This window comes from Poeciliopsis prolifica, unplaced genomic scaffold, assembly GCF_027474105.1.
Source record: "Poeciliopsis prolifica strain line A6 unplaced genomic scaffold, Auburn_PproV2 SCAFFOLD042, whole genome shotgun sequence".
Taxonomy (NCBI): domain Eukaryota; kingdom Metazoa; phylum Chordata; class Actinopteri; order Cyprinodontiformes; family Poeciliidae; genus Poeciliopsis; species Poeciliopsis prolifica.
Genome location: NW_026562417.1, coordinates 4,510,458 through 4,533,727, shown reverse-complemented (window position 1 = coordinate 4,533,727; position 23,270 = coordinate 4,510,458). Strand labels below are relative to the sequence as shown.

At 40.6% G+C, this 23,270-nt stretch overlaps 1 protein-coding gene across 1 annotated transcript in view; it reads left to right on the top strand.

Moving 5' to 3' along the window:
• The window catches only part of scube1 (signal peptide, CUB domain, EGF-like 1), an 88,234-nt gene that overhangs the window by 6,000 nt on the left and 58,964 nt on the right, over positions 1-23,270 (top strand). The window contains exons 2-4 of the mRNA XM_055055533.1: positions 264-386; positions 9,116-9,241; positions 16,090-16,224. Coding sequence (XP_054911508.1) covers positions 264-386; positions 9,116-9,241; positions 16,090-16,224 — 384 coding nt within the window. The remainder of the gene's footprint in view (positions 1-263; positions 387-9,115; positions 9,242-16,089; positions 16,225-23,270) is intronic.

The window sequence follows — 23,270 nt, the reverse complement described above, 5'->3', positions numbered from 1 at the left end:
TTTGTTTTTTTCCATTTTAATCCGTAATTAAGGCGAGCCATGTCAGCAGGGTGCTGTCCTGTGAGCCGTCAGGTAAAAACTTCTGCAAGTTTCCGAAAGAAATATTTCACCAGCTGCCCCTCCGACCACACCGCTGCCCTTTGGGGCTTCTCATTTCGGAGCAGATGCCGATCAGGGCCGTCGGAGCAGAGTGCCATCAGTCATAGTGAAACATTGAATTCTCAGTGGCTCTAATGAGGTATTGATGTTTGCTGCTTGTGCAGATGCAGACGAGTGTGCAGAAGGTTCAGACGACTGCCACATCGACGCCCTCTGCCAGAACACGCCCAACTCTTACAACTGCATCTGCAAGCCGGGCTACACTGGAGACGGGAAGCAGTGTGAGGGTAAGTTACTGTCACCTAATGCTTCCTGGGGTTCACTGACCAACAGGCCGATGTCATTTCTGCTCAAACGTTTTCATAATTAAAAAAAAAAAAAATGTAGATGTAACGTCAGGCTAAAGTCGAGCATTGTCCTGGTCAAACAGATTGTTACTGGAACTGCTGGCTGGCTTCACTGGTATTCTTTCATCAGACCAGTGAAGGATGGAGCCTCAGTTCCCTTTGAACATCTGTGTCACCGTTGCGTTTGGGCTTGAGGTTACGGCTGAAAAACTTAACATTGATAATTATGAATTTTTTTTTTTTCATTTTAAATAGTGGAAGTACTTCCAAACTAGCGGCATGCCTCTTTCCTGTTTTAGCCACAACTTTCTCTTTTTTATTTCTAAGCAGTTAGGAGGCAAAACCTGGAACTGCTGCTCCACATGCTAGTCAACAACTTGTTGCTGGGTAACTAAAGAATGAGTGGATTGGCTGATGCTGCCCACCTTGCTTTGTGAGGTGTGACAGGTTAAGCGGCTCAAGCCTTTCCTCTGCCGACATTTCCCACAATGCTGTGCAGTTCTGGATCAAAGTTCAGTCAATATTCTACATACTGAATATTGCATAATAACATGTATTGTCTGTTGATATTGATTGCGATATATATTGGTTATTGGTTCACCATCCAGCCGTATTGTGTATTTAAACTGGTCATTCAGTCACAGAGGTTACTTGACCAATAACTATAAACAGTAGAAGAAGAACTATAGGACAGAGAGGCTGATGCATGTCACAGCTCTGGTTTAGAATATCCACCTGCATTTTACTTCCTGTAAGTTTCAGTGAAAGCGTGTTGCTTTTCTGAGCTGCAGTGTTCTATTGTGTGTGTTTGGGGGCGTGTGTATGTGGGTCTCTACCAGCTTTGCATATGCAGAAGCTGCATTACTTGTCCATTCTTTGTTGAAAAATGTCTGATGCTCGGTCAGACTGGAGAGAGTGTCTGTGAATAACAGTTTTCAAGTATTGCCTCACACTTTCAAGTGAATTAGGCGCATTAGCACACGCTGATCCATGTCTTCCAGCTTTTAGATGCATGTCTGCTTCAAGAACATGATAAAAACAGATGATTTGCCTTCTCAGCATCTTATCAAGTCCTGCAGTTTTGTGGTAAGAAGTCATTTAATTCTGGTGTGTCATCTTTCAGACAAATAGTGTACAGATACACATATTACAAAAGCTTAGGCATGAATGTATTGTTCAGAAGGAAAAGAAGGTTCAAATCATATTAATTTGGGACAACAAAGTCCTGTGAATCATTTCTCCATATCTGATGAAAACATGAGACGAACTGGCCATTGAGGCTTTATTGACATCAATAATGGATTTTTGAGTTTGAATCCAGATAAATCGCTGTGAATCAACAGGCTGACAGCAACAATGAAATAACAGAAATTTCCCACACTGGTCGTGTCCTGAATGTGGCAAAAATCTTCCACCAAGCAGTTGAGCTTCTTTCAAAGGAAAGATTCAGGTTTGGCTAAAATTTCCCTCAACCCTCAAGGAAAATCTATTTGGGTATTTTCTAACTGAATTTGAACTTCTGGGCCAAAAGGCAGAAAAACAACAGAGCACTTCACCAAATGAACTCCAAACCCAGAGTAAAACTGACTGCTTGAAAACTGGAGAGAGATTTTTATTTTTCAACATAAATCAGATATCTTAATAATCAAATGAATGACTTCATCTGAGGAAAATGAATGTTTTGGAAACGATGATCCATGAGGTCAGCTGAACGGGTCCTTACAGTCTTTATAGATTGCCTATTCAATTCTATTAAGTGAATTTATTTTCGGAATGTCAATTTACGCAATTTATACAGTCAGTGGAAATGCAGCAACTGGTCACATTGTAGCTCCATATGTGTGTTTGCATTTATGTGTCTGAGGGGGAGAGGATGAGTCTGAGAGTCTAATTAAATCCCGGGTCCACATCCACTGGCTGGATAATCAGTGTGTGTGGGGGCCAGGCTTCACCGTATACCTGATCCCGTTGGTCTCTTTACGACACACTGACATCAATCAGAACTCACCACTCCCCCATCCCCGTAATGAAGCAACAGCTCCTGACAGAGACTCCAAATTGAGACAGATGGTGGACAGGAGGACACCCCCTCACCCCCGTTGATTAGATATGAAGGCTGTAATGGGCTGACTATGTTTTCCATCAACAGGCATTATTGGTCATTTCACTAGCCGGTGCCATTATCGGCTCTTCTATTCCTGGAAGCACCTGAAAGCAGCCGAGCCGCTGCACTCCCACTCTACATCCCTCAGGTCGTCTCTGGTTCTGTGTTATCAGCATTGGCCCATCTCGGCAAACAGTCACTCAGCGCTCTAGGAAAATATGCGCAAGAAACTGGATCAAACCAAGAACGCCTCTCCCATCTTTATTTTTCACTTCGCAGAAATGAGATCACCTTTTTTATGTGAAATATTAACAGAACTGCAAGAATATGAGAGTCTGACTGTGTGATAATGTATTGTACAGTGGTGCATGTGATGTGTACAATGATCTGATTTCTACTGCTTGTGTTCACAATCAGAAATGTAATGACTGTCAAACACTTTTAATCCTTATTTATATATTATTTTATTAGTGGAGAATAAAATAATCAATAAACACCCCATTACATTTTTACATCCTCATATTAAATGTCAGATTGTATGTTATGGAGACATTAGACCCATTCAAATGTTGACAAAATAATAATTTATTTCAGTAGCTCATTTCACTAAGTGAAACAATACAACAGGTAAAAGAGATGTTGATCATATCATTTCTCATTGTAAACATATGACACAAAATTTAAGATTATATTATATCAGACCAATAAAAACATTTGTGACAGAAATATGTGCTTAATAAAAACTGTGCCTAATTCCTTCTAAAAGGGGATGCATATCATAATATATTACATATTTCTATATGTAAATAAGTACATAATTCTTAAAAGAAAGGAAAGTTCAAGAACAGCATGATGCTGCCACCATTATATTTCGCTGTGAGATGATGATGCGTAATGTAAGTTGTATTTTTTTTAACAGGTGAAAAAGTTCAGTTTTGAATTCGGTTGCTTCACTTAGAGTATGTAGGTTTGTTTTGCGATGCTAATGGGATAGCATCAAAGGCAGCATCTTAAAATCACCCAACATTATGTGAACTTGGAGCCTGAGTCAGATAAGAAATCTGAGAATTGATCATCTGGCAGATGACTTTGTATGCGTTGCAATTTAAGTGGCAAGAACTAAGAGTTGCGGTGCATCCAGAAAGCTTCACACTGTTTCACTTTTTCAACATTTTGTTATGCTACTGTCTTATTCCAGATAAGCTTGTGAACTAAAATAATTTCTTTCATCATACTTCTACACACAAACACCCCGATATGACATTGTGGAAAAAAGCGTTTTGCAAATTTATCAAAAGGAGAAACCAAAAAAAAAAAAAAGATCATATTTAGATAGGGATTTAAAGGCTTTGCTTAATGCTTTGCTGATGCAATTTTGGCAGCAATTGCAGACTCAAATCTGAAAAATTTGGAAGGATGGCTATTATTTCTCCACCACAGCTAGTATTTCAATTCAATTGTGAACTATTGTGCACAGTTTAGATTTCATTAAAAACCAGTGAAATACACATTTATTTTATATAGACTGGAAACAACAAACCTGATGCCAACTTTAAGGCTGGCCACACTATAAATTCAGATACATCTTTTTTTTATTCAAAGACAAAACGGATAATTCTCTATGCTCCAAAAAGCATTGATGTTTTTTAATTTAGAGTGAAAATTCATAGAACCAGATGGTGATATGGACCAGAACTGAACAGAAAGTCTGTTTTAGGGTTGATCACACTTTAATTCATGGCAGCTCAACTGAAAGCCATGTGGGATGATAACTGATAGATGGTCAGCTCTCAGTCAGGTCGGTCTCTAGATGCTGTAGGCATTAGACGTCTAATCACAGGGCTGTTTTAAAAGAAAGAAGAATGAACCGGGACCTGGTAGTTACTATCACCTCTTCACTAGACGAGCTGCAAAATCTGCACACTACATCTTGAGCGAATAATATCTAAGTACAGTACTGTGTGTGCCCGTCACTGTTTTACACTCTGTAATACATCTCATTGTGTTTTTTGACAAATGGAACTCTGGTCTTCGTCTTCAAAAAGACATTCTGTCAGTTTTATGCTTTAATCTGTGTTTCTCTGTTATGAGCAGCTTGGCAGCTTGAGAGTGGAACTCTGGCTGGAAATGAGGATTCATGCTCAACGGCTGACGTTGTTCTATTATGATAACAACAGAAACTCCATATCTGGTGACGTGGAGAAAGTGTCACGTTGTCAATGCACAGCATCGCCTGTAATTTGACTGTCGAACAACATTTCCAATAAAAACGTGTCGTTTCCGTGCTCAACTATTTAAATTTGGCAACTAATATCTTCAATTATATCTACTTTTGTTCCCTGATACTATTATATCAAATTGTTGCTTCAGACTGTAGAGTTTGGTACCCAGAGTCTGTGTCCTGGTGTCTCTCGGGCCAGTGGGCTGCTGCTTGAGTGCTTTACTGTGACCATGTCCCTGCTCTGAGGGGACGCATGGTGTCTGTATGTCTGGGGTGAAGTCGGTAGTCATGCCTCATTGGGTTTTGCTGCTCTTACGGGCGGAGCGTTGCAAGCTTTTTACCCTTCTCACAATTCTACCAACATGGAAATCTCCAGGTAACAAGTTCTTAGAAAGCTACCCTCAAGTCAGTTCAAAGCAGCACTTGTTGCTGAAGATGTGCTATATAAGTAAAATGACCTTTACCTCCCCATACACATGTCTCAAACATACACCCATGCAGAGAATCCAAATAGTTGACTATCATTCAAGCACACGGTCCTATTCTGTTAATGTGATCTGTCTACTTTGAGGACAAATGGTTAAGGACACAATTAAGATCTTTAAAATGTATTTTTGTTGAGCAAAACTGCTTGGGTTTATGTAGGGCACCGACTTGTCCACACGGGGTGCCCGCAGTTCTGAGGAAAACCACGTGCAATCTTCTCAGAGAAAAAAGGATCAAAGCTGCCTTTGCTGGTTGTTTTAGGCTTTCATTTGTTTGCATGATTTGCTGTCTTTTTGTGGTCTTGGCAAATTTTTATTTGTTGATGTGAGATATTTAATCGAGGCAGTTCTGCATCATCTAAAGCACTGTCTAAACATGTAACACTGACTCATGCCTAAATGAGGGCTGTGTGTCTCCTGAACAGTGAAATCAGGTCTGGAATGAAAACAGGAGTACAACATTAATTGCAGATCGTGATACATGTGGTTGTCAGGTCTGGTCCTCCAAAGATGCTGCGGCCTCATCTTCCAGAGCTCTTGCTGATGATGTTCAACTTTTTGTCAAGTGGAGTCGGTGCAGCTGGGGAAACAGCAGAATATCTTTTGACAGAACCAAATGAAGATGTGGGAAGACTTTGTAGCCGCCAGGAATGTTTGTGTAAACATCGTCTGTGGTGATCATTCCACTGGTGGATGTTATCTGAGGTTCTACATGTTTTGTTGATTAAAATTCACATTATTCAGACATTGAGTCAAGAATGCTTTGCAAAATAAACAGATGAGAAAAATGGAACAGGTAGCGGAATTGTTAAAAAATATAGAAATATAACCACATTAGGGCTGCAAGGTGTTGGTAGCACTGCTGCCTTGGAGCAGGAAGGTCCTGGGTTTGAATACCAGTTGGGAATATTTTCCGCATGGAGTTTGCAGTTTCTCTCAGAGCGTCAGTGGGCCCTCTCCTGGTACTCCAGCTTCCTCCCACAGTCCAAAAACATGACTGTTAGGTTGACTGGTCTCTGTAATTTGTCCTTAGGTCACCTCTCCTTCCATGGAAACTTGAAAAACTCACAGTTTTTGACAAAAGGTTTTTGCGTAAGGGTAGGTGCATGAAACTGCAATGGAAACAGGTTTTTGTTGGCATCATATGAGTCACATGATCAACAGCTGGATAGTACAACGGGCGAAATGATGAAGATGGCAACAGGAAGCGGTATGAGGATGATGGATTGGTTTTGCTGTCTCCATTGGAGCTCTCACAGCATCGCACTGTTCACAAAACGTATGCATCATTCGATCGTGTTTAATTCTCTAATTTGCAGACGACACTGAGCTATTGGCATACGTCCAGTGTTCACATGTGCAGACCACTCTGTTTGCATTATGAGGATGTCTGATTCAGTTAATAGCTGCTGGAAAATGTTAACTTGTGTCAGCTTTCCCTAAATTATCGTCACGACAGTCTGACATATTTTAACTGAAGCCATGGTGTCAGGTGCCGTGAAAAAATATTTGCCTCGTTGAAGTTTTGGAATGTGACAAATTGCGAGCAGGTTCAATGAGTGTTAATACTTTTGCGAAGGCCAACATGCTCTATTCTGTCTTGAGTCAGTGGAGATGCAGTGGCAGATTCTGCTGTGAACTCCAACAGACACAGGTGACTACCACCTGACCCGCTTACCAGAGACAAAAATCATCTCAGATTGATGATGAGGGACACAGTATAGGTGAGAGAGGGGGAGGGAGAAGTCTCAGACTTAGTAGGCCATGGTCTGCCTGGCGTCTGGAGCTCCGTCATCAGCCAGCCACTCTTCTTACTGGCTGCTTACTGGCACACTTACATAACTCAGCACAGACACCCAGAAATGGATCCAACTAGACTCAGATGGTCTCTGAACACATCTCTGCCTGACTTTTGTCTACCTGACTTCTCTTTCCTGACACCCACTGAGGGTTGGTAAAAATCCACCAGGTGCAAAGTTTTTGTTATCTCTTAAATATGCTTCAAACTATTTATCTTCTAAAAATTAGACAGCCCTATTACGTGGAAGAAGTGCTATGGATTCAATATGCTCAGCTGCACATTGTCCCAAAAAACAAAAACAATCCATCATCCTTCTAGTACGTCCTGTCGTCTTTAATGGAAACATGGGAACATCATGGAAATATACATTCCTGTCATGTTACGTGTTTTTTTAGTTTTGTGTCCCTGAGTCTCCTCGTCCCTGAGTCTCCTGTCTTTGTGATTACCCTCTGTGTATTTAATCCCTCCTGTGTCCTCTGTTCCTCGTCTCATTTTGGCTTTGGTGTATGTGGTGTCAGTCCCTCCATTCGTAGTTCCTGTTGCTACCAGTGTTGAGCCTTAGCTTCTGCTTAGCTGTGCTGCCAGATTATTGGACTTCAGTGCTACTTCTACGTTAAATCGTCATTTTCTTCACTGCCTCTGTTTAACTCTGGTAGATTCTTACATTTGGGTATTATATATTGGTTACTGTTAACTTGCATGTGTTAGTCAGATCACATTTGAATGTTATGAGGTCCATTTGCATGATTATTATGCTTGTATTACTTTAACATTTGCAGGCATGAATGGGTTTTATCTTTCATATGACCAGTTTTCAAGGCTCAGCTGCCATTTTTCAGACATGTTGTGTTCTCCGCGGCTCTGTGAAGTCACTGACAGTAAACTCACTTCCCCAGATCCTTCTTACCCTTTAAAGCCATGAAGGCTAAAGTTACACTCTGGTCCTGGTCCTCTTATGTACATCTGAGACTTGGAGCCAGAGAATTGTGATGTACAATTAGTTGCCTGCAATCGTTTTAGAATTGACTGAAAACTATTAGGCGATGGAGCAGCCAGCAGGAATCTGTTTTCACTTCATTTGTCTTCTGGTGATTAGAATAAAAAAATACATATATGTGCTGACTTGTTCTCCTTTAATGTACATAATGTAAAAACAATTTCTCCATAGTTGTTGGGTTGCACTATTTTTTTACAACCTCCAAAACAATTAAAGTTTGAGATGCACCAGCCAATGTTTTGTCATTTTTATTTCGTTTTTCTTTTCATAGAATAATTTAAAAAAAAAGTGCTGATAGTTTTTAATAAACATCACATGTTGACTTCATGCTTTATAATTTATTTCATATTATATTTAAAATTCATATTTAAAATATTGAAGTTTGTGACATTTCAAGCACAAACATCAATGTATTTTGCCTGAATTTTGTTTAACCAACAAGTAATGCGTAATTGGGAGGCACAGAGGAAAAGATGCATGTTCAATAAAAAAAACCCTGACATGCGTCACTTCCTTCTGAATTCAGCTCCATTGACCCAAATTAATAACGAAACAAAAATGACACAAACAAACAGCACATCTCCTGAACACATCGTTCCCACAGCATTGAACTGTGGGATCTTTTTATTCTTCAGGACAGCTGGTCGTTGTCAATGGAAACGTGGACAGAGCTAGATACAGAAAATCCTTGGGGGCGAAAAAAATTGTAAAAAAAAAAAAGAATCACCCTATATATACAACTACACCTAAAATGGATGGTTAGAATGATCTAGTCAAAGTTCAGATCATACTTTTTAGATTTTTGTTTAAACATTTAAAGACTATATATTATTTTTCATCCACTTCAGTTATGCACCGCTTTGTACATTCAAGTTTGTGGGAAATGTACACAATTAAAAGGAAAAAAAATCTGAACATCACAGCGGATTCAAATTCCAAAGATGCATAAAAATTGATCGAAATAAAACTTTGGACAATCCAAAACAATAACTGAACACATTCAGGACGTAAAGTCACATCACAAACATAGTTTGGGTAACATGAACTGCTTTCTCTTTCAGACGTGGATGAATGTACGAATGACTACAATGGGGGCTGTGTCCATGAATGCATCAACATACCTGGGAACTACAGGTGCACCTGCTACGATGGATTCATGCTGGCCCACGATGGACACAACTGTTTAGGTATGAATGGCTTTTGTTGGACCTTCTGGCCTTTTGCCTGGCTTATCGCTTAATGCTGCCAGGATGAACCTCTTCATGAAAATGTTATTTCGCTTCCTGTGCTGAGCTCCTCCTCACTGCGATGTCAGGCGTTAACTTATACAAAGCTCCTCCGGGCTCTCACCATAGCATATCAGTCAACTTTAGGTCTCAGCTTTGACTAGGACATTGCATTATCTCGATTCTCTTCTTTTCCAGACATTTTGTGGTGAATTTGTTATGTTTGATTATATTGTTCTGTCTCACTGGAGGGATTTCTTTACACTGATTGTGTCCATACTTTTTTTTGCCATGAGGGCCACAATTGTCAAGTTGCCAGCATTCAAGTTTTTTTTTTAATCACTTTAAAACTCAAAAGATTTTGACAATATTTCAATGGTGTAAAGTAATTAAATTTTTTGTAGAAAAGAAATCTGTAAATGATTGTTGATCCAACATTTCAACATTTGAATAGCTGTCATTTAATACAGCTGCTGTATTTAATGACAAGCAATGTTTACTCTCCTCATTTTTCTCTCTCTTTTCCTCTTTCTTTTCTTGTTTACATTTATGCAACAAAGGTTGGGCAGCGCTCATTCGTTTCAACAAAGTGTCATTAAAGTATGGCTACTATCGAATGTAGCAATTTGCGCCACTCACAATTGAATTTAAATGCTCTGCCACTTCGGTCCTGCACACTAACTGAAAGTAGGGAGAAACAACGACATCTGTCTATCTGTCGGTCTATTGATCTATACATAGATAGATGTTGTCTTCGGTTGGGTGAGCAAAATGCTGCCTAAGTTCAGTAGCTGTTAGCGATCAGTAGGACATTGCTGGCGGATGTTTAAAGTACTACGGAGCAGAAAGCTGACGTTGTTTCTCCCTACATCCAGTGGGTGGCGGAGGTTGCTACAGTCAATGCTACACCTGCTACAAGGAAACAAACGCATCTAGTACAACACTTTCATTCTACTGGCTGAGAGGTTGCCAAGCGACTGTGCCAAAAGGCGGTTCCAAAAACAAGCAGAGAATGTTTCGTAAGCGAGCGGAGGGTCCGAGCAGAGACTAAGTTTGAGTGCAAGGAGAAGCTTTGAGTAAGCATTACAAGTTTTGAGAAGAAAGGTTAGAAGTGCTGCTTTCAAAGTAAAAATGTAAGCAAACATATTCAAAGTTTTGAGAACAAAAGACATCAAATCCTGCTTTCAGACTGAAAATATGGGCTCTTGGATTATGGCAGAAAAATTCCCCCATGTAGCTTTAGTTGGTTGCTGGTTTGGTTTGGGCAGAAGAAGAGAACGTTGGACGGCAGACATGTTTGTTTTTTGGAGTGTTGATTAAGAGTGGCCTTTAATCTGCTGGTTTTGGAGGATGTTATGGAGTAGGAGCTGTAACTTGAATAAACCAGGAAGCATAAAGCCACTGACTGAAGGCTAGTTACCTGAGCAGCTAGCATTAGCTTGTTTTCCTCGTGTTTTTCTATACATTTCCTGAAAATTTCGGGATTTGTTCAATACAGATAGTTTAGGAGGAGGCATTTTGTATGTATGGTCATGATATGTAAAAAAAAAACCTGTAAAAACATGATATCATTTCTGCTGTATACTTTATGCAGTGTAGTTGGCACATTAAAGCCCATGCATTCTAAACAAAAGCAGGATAACTAAGCAGTGTATTGCTGAAAATTGGCTTGTATATTTCATTCTGTTAGCCATCTGACTGTTGTCTTTCACTGCATGTGTTGTGCTTAAAATCAGGATTGCGGATGAAGCAGAAGGTCTTCAGATTGTTAATTCCAACAGTCACTGGTATTTACTGCCTGGTGCGAGGAAACCAGCTGTGTCTGTCCCTAACCTCAAGACTGGCTTTACTAGATGTTGACTGGATGCAGCCTTAATGAGCTGCTGCTGATTAAATCAGACTTCAAACGAGGCAGTAAAGTGTGAAATCACAGAGAGAATATCTGTGATCACAGAGCCAGTAGCGGCTTTGTGCTCAGACCTCCCGTCCCGTTTATAATTCCTGCGGTTTCTCATTTCGCAAACTGACATTACAAATTCAGCCAAACTTTCTTTTATTAAAACTTGTAGTAAAGTTTTCAGTTTTAAGCTTTTCTTGTGTTTTATCCTTGTTTCTATGTATCCTGTACTGGCAGCTCAGGCAAACAGGAAGTTGGATCTGGTTGCCCTACTATGTCAGGGCAGATTTACCCTATAACAATTGTATCATGACATTGAAAGGGATGTATTCTGATTGTAATTACAAATTGTAATGTTCATATCCTGCCTAATGAGAGCCAAAGTATTTCCTTAGAAGCTATTTTAAAAGTTATAGAAGTTTGTTTTTAGTATTTTTGTGACCAAATGTCATAAGTCAGTTCATTTCTTACTTCTAAATATCAGTTTCAGTCATAAATCCAAACATTCAGTTGAAATTATTATTGTTTTCCATAGAATCCAACATTAAATATGACAGAATTGTTCAGTTTTTAATTTTTTTTAGATTACAGTGTTTTTTTTTTGTTCATATTTTTATTTTTTATTTTTTCATGACTATTGCATTTGCAAGAATTGGAGGCGTTGTGTATGGGTGTTTTATTGCAGGTATGATTATTGCATTTAAAAAATGATCTGGCACCACAGGAATGTAGAAATATTAAAGCAACCTCTCAAAACATCAGCCAGGAAAATATAATTTGAACAGATTGGATGAAACAATTACAATACAGCGCAATTATTTTTTGATCTCTCAGCTGTATTATTCATCAGGAGATATACTTTTGAACATGCAGTCATGTTCTTCCATTTCCTTTCACGTACCTGTTAATTCTTGCTTCCGCTGATAAAAATGTGCTTCGTTATTCCCATATGAGTTGTCTTAACAGTGTTTTCCAGCTTTGCTGAGTTCAAAGACAATGGAAAGTAAAATCATACGCCTTCCTGTACAGGAGCCAGACTTGTCAGATTGCTTCCTCACAAATGAATCTTATCCGAAAAATGAAGTCAGTCCTTAAGGAGGTCAGCATTGGGTTCAGGTTTATGAGTCATGAAACCCAGCAGAGCTGATGCAGATCAGCCGCCGCTTTTGTCACTTTAGGTCCTCAGTGTGCTACGGTTTCATTTGAAAACTATTTTCCCGGAGTGCTTGTCAGAGTTCAGACTCCTTTCATTTCACATTCTGCTCACATCCTCCAGGCCTGCTTGCAAAAACACCATAAAGGCTCTGCGGCTTTTAATGGACCTGGAGCCATGATGCTGAGAAACCTCACGGCCTTGTAGTTTAAATGACAAACCCAACGTTGGAAAGATTGCGGACATCGGTTTCGTGTGAGCGTGCAGGAAGTCGCTTCGTCGTCTCAGCAGATGCATCGTGTCAGTAACTGAGGACATTAACTGATTTAAGGTCAGCTAATTGTCCTCTAATTAAAAAGCCGTCCTGTTTGGTTTCTTCGCTTCCTTTGCATTTCGACTCTGTTTATCAAACTCGATGACACAATGAAAGAAAATAAGGACATTTATAAAATCAAAGCCATCTGCCTTATTACCAATCCACAGATCGGCTTGGAGAGCCAAGTTAATCCAGATTCTTTAACAATCCTTTAAAGAAGCTAGATAGTTCAAGTTATTATAATGTTTAATCTCAACTTAGAATAAATTAAGTATTTTTTTAGAAAGAAAAAAAAAATTTCACAGTTAGAATAAATAAAGTATTTTAGCAGAGTTTTTTTCAGTTTATTTATTTATTTTTTTTATCTAGGCTGATACTTTGTTCCAACAGAAGAAGTAAACCTGCCAGTGTTCTGACAATGTGTCACCTAAAACATGGACATCGCCATCATGTATTAACAAACATTGCATTTTAGGTAACGGTGCAATGTTACAAATGTTCCTACCCAACATATCCAGTACAGTCCTCTCTGTCTGTCCGACCCAATCAAATAGTTTGATACCTGAACACACGGAGGATGTTCATGAGGTACCACAATCTGTATCGCAGCTTCAGAAGAAGCACTGTTATGCATTTTCTAGGCACACAGTACCATTTTACAGCACAACCATGTTACCTTTAGCTGTTATGAAAATGCTGTGTATATCAGACATGACTTAAAAAAAACTTGACTGCATTTTAAGACCTTATAATTGGGCCTCTGTCTCTTTAAACATTCCAGCTCTTTCAGAATCTCCGCCTTCAAGAAGTCATCACATCATGGCTCCTCTATTAACCCTTTAAAGTTTTTACTAGCATTGCAGTGAGACGTAGCTTCTTTAATGAGCTCGGTAGATGTGCAGTTCCACCAGGTGTTTGCTAATTACTGCTGGCTAGTCTGAAGGAGCTGAGTGGAGAGGGGCTGCTCTGTGAGCCTGGACACTGGAGCTTCCAGGCCTTCAATAGTATCACTCTGTCAAAGCTACAGCTTTTCTCTGTGGAGAGAGGAGAACCTTCCAGAAGGACGACCATCTCTGCAGTGATCCACCAATCAGGCCTGGAGACGGACAAAAGGCACCTGAAGGACCTCAGACCAGCAGACACAAGATGAGACGAGCTCAGGTGTGAATGACAGGCATCGTATTTAGAAGAAACCAGGCGCGGCTCATCACCTTCGCTACAGCGAAGCACGGTGGTGGCAGCATCATGCCATGGAGATGTTTTGCAGCAGCAGGAACTGACTGATTAGTCAGGACAGAGAGAAAGTCAAATGCAGTGATGAACAGAGTAGATGAAAAACTGCTGCAGAGCATCCTGACCTCAGACTGAGGCCAAGATTCATTAGTTCAGCAGGACGACGACCCAGAGGAAAGGCTTCAGAACCTCTCTGTGAACGTCCTGGAGGAGACAAACCAGAGACCAGGCTGGAATCTGATTGGACATCTTCAGAGAGATCTGAAAATGTCTGACAGACGTCTCCATCCAGCCTGCTGGAGCTGGAGAAGAGCAGCAGGGAAGAACGACTGGAGGCGGTAAAAGCTGGATCAACAAGCAAAGGCTGTGAATACTTCTGTAAACATGATTTTCTTTGTTTTCTATTTTTAGTGACTTTTTTTTTTTTACCATTTTCTCCTAGTGGAGTACTTGTGTCTATTATTTGGAAAGAGATTAATTTAATACAGTTTGGATCAAGACAAGAGCAAGAAAATGTGGGAAAAGTGAAACATTGTGAATGCTTTCCGGATGAACTGCATGTGAAGCAACATCCTCACTGTGTTTAGATGGAGCTTCACCTCATTTGAGCCCAACGTGAAAAAAGGGTGGTGGTGGCTGAAACTGGAACTGGAAATAAAGAAACTGGAATGGCATTTCTTTCCTCTTAACTTTCTCCTGGAGCGGCGGGAAGATTAAAGTCATCAGTCATATTAATGGCATCCATTACGGCTCAGGATTTACCTAAAATAGTGTTAGGAAGTGCTGTGAAAACAAAGCAGAAGTTCACCAAGGACACGATTTATGCTCACAACGTAGAACCTCTGCTGCTATATTTACACTCGGAGCTGGAACTTTATGGGCCTGCAGCAAAAGAACTCGGTGAAGTCATCGTCGAGGTCCGTTAGACCGTCACAGAACCTTCTGAATATCCAACATCATTCATTCAGGGGAAGCTCTGCTTTTTTATTTATTGTTTTATTATTCATTGATTACATGACCTGTTCTCTGTTATCTCTGTCCACTTACAACTTAATTTGTTAAAATCTGTTGAGTACATTTTAAAAAGTCATCTGAGTTACACATTCCTTTCTATTTGTTAGAACTGAACAGTACTTTTATGTGATAATGTTTTACAGCACATTATAATTATTACTGTTAATTTTGTTTATACATAGATTAAACATTTTTTGATCTTTGGTGTGAACCTATTGCTGCCTGAATTTCCCCTGTTTGAGACAGTAGATGCTATTCTATTCTATTCTATTCTATTTTATTCTATTCTATTCTATTCTATTCTACAACACAACTTAACCCAGTAAGTCAAGTCTGTTAGCCAGAGAGAATATTCTAATCACAACATATTTCTCAAAATATTCATGTAGCTAAAAAACAACCTGATACTGTCTAAGTGCTTTTATGTAATACAGAAAAGGAACGATTGCTGAACTGGTGTTGAAATTTTGAACTTGAAACTCAGAAAAGTCCAGGTTCCTTTTCAGAAAGTAACGAGATAAATCTCAAATTTTCAGAGTTTTTTTTTTTTTTTCTTTTGGCAGAAATTCTCTACTTTTATTTTCCTACTTACAATGGCCCTAACAGGCTGCTGTAGTTTTACTTTTTAAAAGGAGCGATGGAAACACATTTGTAGCAACTTTGAAAGCTCAGTATAGCTGTCATCCGGTGCCGGTCCGGTCCGGTTGCGACCTCTTGCCATCTGCCTTTTCTTCCTCCTCTCTGGTTTTGTGTCCTGCCTGAGGCTGGCGGCCCGTCTCAGCACCTCAGACTAAACACAGCGCACAGCCACCATGTCAGGCCCGGGTTTACACACACGCCCACGTACAGAAGCTGTCACGTCCGATTACCGTACAAGACAGTGGGCCACTTCACGGAAAACTTTCTAAGCCTTTCATCAGCACAGTGCAGAATAAACAATGCTTCCCGGCAGTATGGAACGACTAACGCTTAGCGCCAGGCTTTTCATCCAGTCACAGAATCCACCTGTTAGTGTGATGGGACAGCATGGCTGTTCCTCCTGGGTCCCTGTAACATTCCTGACTCTGGTGTCAACATCACTGAGCACACGAAGTCTGACTCATCTGCTGTTATTAATGCAGCTCAGTAAGTGATGAGCGTTTGTTCCACTGCTGCCTCTCATCCCTTGCCTCTCCGCTGTCTCTGTGTGTGTCCAGATGTGGACGAGTGTCTGGACAACAACGGAGGATGCCAGCAGGTGTGTGTGAACACAATGGGGAGCTATGAGTGTCAGTGTACAGACGGCTTCTTCCTGAGCGACAACCAGCACACCTGCATCCACCGCTCTGATGGTAAGACTGGGACAAAGACACCAGAGAGAAAACACCTGATGACAAGAAATCTTTTTTGGAAGTTGTCTGTTTTTTTTTTCTTTATCTGGATTAGGACCATTTTACACCGCTGAATCTCAATCAGGTTTTCATTCTAATTTATGTGGAGAAATCTGGTCTTCTGAATCGATAACATGTTTGTGACATTATCAGTTCATTTCCGTTCTTATTTCCCATTCAAAAAAGGTTTCAGGAGAAAAAACAAAGTTTTCTAACAGAGTGTATTGATTAAATGTTACAAAGTTGGATGTCTGCAAATTGAGTAATTTACAGAAGCCAATAAGGGTAAGAACATGTGACCTGAACGTTACGTCTTTGTCTCTTTCCTCTCCTCCTGCTCATCACTTCGTTCTCCAGATGTGAGAACAAGTCATGCATTTTGATGCTCATGTTGCTCCATAGTTCAGGAAGTTGACTTGATTGAGAAAAAACAATGTGATTTTTGGATTCAACTCACAATCCACATTAAAAAGTCAAAAAAAAACAAAAAAACAGACAATTGTTTTGGCTGTTGACCAGTGTAACATTTCAGTTATGGAAGGAAATTAGAGGGGGAAAAAAGTCACATTTTAATTGTTAGGATGTAGTAAAGCACAAAGAAAATAATTTCATAGAGTAGATTTCAAAATGAAGAAAACTTTGGCATGCAGCTTTGTTAACTGTAGCTGTTTTTATAAACTGGGCGTCTCCTGGAAACTCTTCCAAACAAACCATGATTTTTAATATTTTCTAATTTTACTGGAATGAATTTAGCCATTTTAGCAGCTAACTGAAGCCTGGAGAATCAGAGCGCTGAAACGTCTGACCACTGGGACGAGTTCATCTCAGAGAGAATTGGCGACTGCTTTCCACTTGATATGTGAAATATGAATGAGCTTTCTGACGGCAAAAACTGTCTAGAAATTGCTTTAGAACTCTTTCTAGGTTGATGGGCGGCAAAAGTTACAAGATCTGTTTGTTATTCACTTAATTCGTGTAACAGTCACAAAAGTATTCACACCCATAAGCCTTTCTTTTCTGCAATAAAGTCACAAAGTTTCTTTTACCAATCATTGTAAAGTGGGATAACAGGATAGACGATTTATGTTGCATTTGTAAAATAACATTTAAGTTTCAGGTGCAGGAATATACAACCCCGTTCAGTTAATATGCTGTTTCACATACAGCAGTCAGTGTTTGAGGCATTTCTATCCCAGCTTTGCACATGTAGAAATTACATTGTTTTTACTTGTTTTGACCTTTTCGCTCAGGCAGATCGGATTGACAGTGATTTCAATCTCTTCTAAAGATTTTTAATAACATTTAGGGCAGAAGTTTGATAAGAGCATTCAGATATAATGAACATGTTAGTCTCTAACAGTTTTTAATTTTTTTAGCCCAGATGTTTTTCAGGTGTTTAGTTTCCTCTCTATCCAGCTTCACTATCGCTGCTGAAGAAAAGCAAAGCCCCTGGCATGATGCTGCCATTACTGGTGTGTGTGTGTGTGTGTGTGTGTGCATGTGTGTGTGTGTGGCGGGGGGTGCGGGGTGTTCTAGACATGAATACAAGCCACACTTCCCACTTTTTATAGCACTTTATTTTTTATACATCTTTTTGGAACACTGTGTGTTCTATCAGAAAAAAGCAGGATAAAACTTACTTATTGACTCAGACTCGGTTTCAAAGCCGACTCGTTTTAAACAGACATAAAAAAAACAGGCCACTGCTAACAATATTCATACCGCATGTTGACGGGTATGAAACAAAACAACAGCAGTAGCAGTGTAACATCAGAAACAGGAAGAAGCGTCCAGCGATGCTCTCTTTGTTGTCCTCAAATTGTGTCTCACCTGACACTTCAGTTGTTGCAAAATGCAATAGTAAAATCAGAGCGTAGGAAATCGAGACAATGGAAAAACCCTGATGATAAAGTCTGATGTTATCACCCATTATCGTTTCATCGGAAAATCGATTACTGAAATAATCGCCGGCTAATCTCAATTAATTGTTAACTGGAGTAAACACACTCAAAGAAAAATAACAACAGAATTCGAGCTGGAATTCAACCAAAACTGTGCAAAAATATTTACATTTTGCATTTAAGACAATAAAAAGAAAAGAAAAAATGTGGTCTGCCCAGAACTACTCAAATGACAGTTTTAGCTTCACCTGGTTCAAATTCTGGAAAGAAGTCACAGACAGACAGACTCAGTCTCCACCTTTGGGCTGCGTTCACGCTGCAGCCTGCAGTGACACAAATCTGATTGTTTTGTGTTTATGTATCTGATCTTTTCATGACAGTCTGAACAACACAGAGCAGATTTTTAGAAAAGCAAAGCAGGTCACGTTGCTTTTCTGAAAGCAAAGTGACGTGAGCTCAGCTCAGATGTTTCAGTGAAATTTGATTTCCGTCATTCACATTTCCAAATATATGTGACTTGTGTCTGATCTGCCGTTTGAAATGCAGACAAGCCTACAGCGGCCTGCATGCACAGCAGAGGAAGCAATGATGTCACACATAGTGAGCGTGCTCAGTGTCTGTGGAAGTAAACATGGCCGCAAACAGTGGAGCGTCTCTTGTGACGTTGAAGCAGCTGTCCAACCAGATCCAGCACATTAGCAGTTTAATGCTCATCATCGTGCACCATGGTCGTGATTTGTCTTCTAATGTCCGTGTGTCAGGAAGTGTGAACAACCACACACACACAGAAAAAAAGAAAATCTGATTTCACAAAATATCTGAACTGAGCATTAAAGGCTGGCAGTGTGAACGTCGCCTCAGTGATCAATAAGGCATGAAGGTTGAATGAAGCCTAAAGAAAAGAGCACAGGTGCTGTTTGTCTTCCTCCAACTGTTTCATGAGGAGAGATTTCCATTCCAGAGCAGGTTCATGAAGTTCACCATGCTGCAACTGCCATGGGATCAGTTAATTAGCAGGACTTTATCCATGGAACAATAAAATGGCTTAATTAAACAATTTCATGGGGTAACGGAAACTTCAATTCCACGTCATTGGGCTTATTTTCTTTTCTTTTTGCTCCTCCCTTTAAAATATTAAAGACCATACAGTATTCTCTTTAGGGCAAGATTAAGAAACAAACCTAAAATAAAATGAATAATATTAAGTAAAAGTATGCCACATTGAATTTTGTAAGTTCAATTAGTTTTACATCTTGGCATCGTCTCACTTCCTGGAGGTTTCACTCAGCAGCAGCAGTGAGGAAGCTCTGAGCTCCGCTTTCCTTTCAGCGCTGACACTTCTCTGCTGCCTGAACAATAGACACATGCATGCAGCTGTGAATGTGGACAGTGTGCCTGAGGACATCAAAGACGTGAAGCGACGACAGTCGTTTGTCACCCCTTAATGGGAACAGGCAGGAGGAATGGGGTTGTGGGCAGAGACGGAGGGCGAGGACGGAGAGGTCGAGTGAAGGAGGAGGCTGTGACCTCTGCCTTTGTCCGCTCCCTCTTCGCTCGGAGCGCTCGCCGGCTGTGGTCGGCGCGGAGGTATGTCAGGAGGCTCTCAGGATGTTAGAGGATCCTTTGTGGAGGAGCGAAGCGAAATAGGTGCACAAACAGATAAATGTTTGCTCACTGGGAACTCCGCCGGCCAGCGAGCTCCTGCCGTCGTTTCCTGTCACTCCAAACTCTTTTTAAAGCTTCAGGTTTGCGTCAGGGGAACCCTGCCTCTGTTGTTTCTTAGTTTTCACAGCAATCAACCAGATGTAGCTGCACTCTTCAGTCCCATTTCTTTGGGGGAATAATTGTAAAATGATTATGACACATTATGACTGAAGCTGTTCTATATCCATGTTCTAACTGTAAACGTGTGTGTAAACTGGGATGCTCACAGTAAACAAGCAGTTAAAATCTCTAGGTGTGAGTGTGTAATTCCTCACTCTGGCTGGCTATCTTGAGCTTTTTACCTTCACCACACACACACACTCACACACACACACACACACACACACACACACACATACACACACACACACACACACACACACACCTCCCTCATCCCCCTCATACACACTCTGTCCTGCTTCCACAATCAGACGCTTGTCCGCTGTCCCCCTCCAGGCCAGGAATAGCCGTAGAATCGCAGTGTTCCACAGGAATCTTCTTGCTCGCTCTCTTTCCGTCTCAAACATCACAGTCCCAGTGACACTCCGACCTCAGCAGCAGGATGTGCTTGAAAACCACACCTGTTCACTGTGTAGCTTCTCTCACTGCAACCTCTCCACCAGCATGGAGAGACATCGAAGACATCAGAGCATGAGTCGATGCAGACGTTGCAGACGGAGGAGCTCATCCTCTTGGTCTCTTGCCTCAGCTTTTGCTTTTTGAAAGTTATTTTATAAACCCAACTTCAAAAAGTTACTTTTCTACTCTCTACCCTCACAACCAGATTACTTCAAATTTAAGGATTGTGGAATTTTTCCTTCGCATGAGATTCCTTTATTAATAACCGAATCTCAGATTCAGTTTTTGCAGATACAAACTAGAGGTCAGGCCTGAAATCTTGCCTTAGTGATGAACTCTGACCTGAACCTTCAGAGTCACATAAAGATGGTTACAGAGTCGGCCTTCTGTCACCTGAAGAACATCTTCGGGTTTGGAGGACTTATGTCTCAGCGAGATCCAGAGAAACTCATCCATCACTGCAACAGCGTCTTACAGGTCTGTCTAAAAAAAACAGTCCTCCAGCTGCAGCTGATCCAGAAGCTGCTGCTGGTGTCAGTTCTAAAGTCTTCATACTGACTCTCTGTTGCTCAGAGAATAGGCTTTAAAATACTGTTGTTAGTTTATTAAAAAAAAAAAAAAAAAAAAAAACTGAACCGCTCAGCAGCAAAATACATTAAATGCCTGTTATGTTTTATCAGCCATCCAGACCTCACAAGACTTCTGGTTCTGGTTGCAGTCCAGAACCAGAAACTTCAAAGATGTTTAAACGGCGAAATTGGGTTAGGAATAGCAGGTGATGCTCAATATTAAATGTTACTTTCATATCTCCTTTTAAAAAAGTGAATCTTTCCTCTTACGAAACTTCTCTTCTTCCAGATCAGCCCCTTCACATTGCTGCATAAAGCAACAGCAAACAGCAATTACAACATGCTCATTAGAGATGTTATAAATATGAAATAAATGCTTGAAATACATCACTCTTGGTGTAAAGAATGTACATGACATTCCTGTTTTAATCTGAGATCCTGAATTCTAAAGAATGAAAGAAATCTAATTTATTGAGAAGTTATGTTGACCAATTGGTTTATAGCAAACTGGATTTACATGCATGACATAGCAGTTGTTTTACCACACCGAGATGCTTCATATGTTCATACAGCAGCTAGCGCTGCCTGCATGAAGGCATGGACGAGGAGCTACAGCTGAGATTGCAATAATAAACTCTCCTGTTTGTGGATGTTTCCTGCTGATATAATGATGTGTGAGCCATTAATTCTGTGGTAACATGTTTCTAAATGGTAAAACAAATTGAAGGAAGCCGTCTTGTTGAAAATGACATCCTCGAGTTCCCAAACAATATGCATATTCAGAGTGCCATGTTCTGGCACTCGAGAGGAAGCCGAAGAGAGAGAAGGGGATTGTGGAAACAGGGCATGGGGGAGGTGTGAGCGCTCGGGCAGAAAAACAGAAAAAATAAACACAGAGACAAACATGGTGGATTTGACAAAAGTTGTTTATTTGGAGCTGTGGAAGGAGAGGAGGCAGGCCGAGGCTGAGGCCGCCGCGCTCAAACACAAACAGACGTGCGCAGAAAGTCGCGGCGGCGCAGACATTTACTGGACGACACGCAGATTCACACACTCACGCACACGCCCACATCGCAATGTTCTTCATGATGAAGGAATTCTCACTTTAAACAAACTGAAGCAGGAAACTGGAGGTACAGAGAGCTTTACAATGACAGGCCTGGGACACGTGGGAAGCCTAAGTGCAGGGAGCTCTGTCTGCCTGGCTGTCAACCGTTACTACAACATCAGACCCCTTCCATTTCAAAAACAACTTACCTGCCACACATCCACAAAAGCCATCTAAAAATCTAGACTGTACTATAGGTAGGAGCCTCTCATTGGCTGACGCAGAATATCTTCTTGATGACTTTATCAAAGTAAAGACCTCATGTGGAGGTCATGAAAATAACTATTGTTTGTATATTTGACAATACAGAGATACAGAAAGTCTTTGAAGTCTGGTACATTTGGAGAGGTATGAATACAAAACTCTGATGCAGACCAAAAAAACAACTCTGGTCTGCCTAAATATCTACGTCTCAGTTCAATGAAATGCTAAGCAGGGCATTCTGGGTAAATGGAACCAAAGCAAACATGGGAGTCTGTTGCTAGCGGGAGAAATGGAATGAGAATTTTTCCAAAGACAAAAGAGAAATCCTACAACTGCTAAAATATGACAGCGTTTTGCTTTACATTTTGTGAAGAAGGAAGTTGCACTCAGTGTCTCCATCAGAAGCTTTTGTTGTTTTCTTCAGTTGTTTTTGGTGCAGCGCCCCCACAGGTGAGGGAATGAACAGGTGTTTCAAAGGGTTTGGCTCGTTTGACTCAGTTCATTGTGAAAGAGAACCACACCAACTGAAAATGTAACACATGTTGCAGGTTTGGTCCCCGAGTCCACTGGACTGTCTGGTGTGAAAACATTCTGAAAATGGCAGGACACCGATCCTCAAGAACCAGACCTGGACACGCATGGACTAGGGCATCCTATCAGCCTTGTTTCTCTATCTGAACCGATTTATGTTCTTTGTGTTTGGGATAAAAAAATCCATTCTTACTTCTATTTCAGATTTTTACCAGGATGGCTCTGAGCGGGCCTGGGCTCCTGAACACTTCCTCTTCTTGTGAGTCCTCTATCTAAACTCTTATGAGGAACACCTGCTTGTTCCTGGTTTATGGTGAAATTATGTTTATTTCACTTCACAGTGAGTGTGGCCCCAGCAGTATTCACTGGAACATTCAGCACTTTGGTAATAAAACAACATCAGGGTCTTGA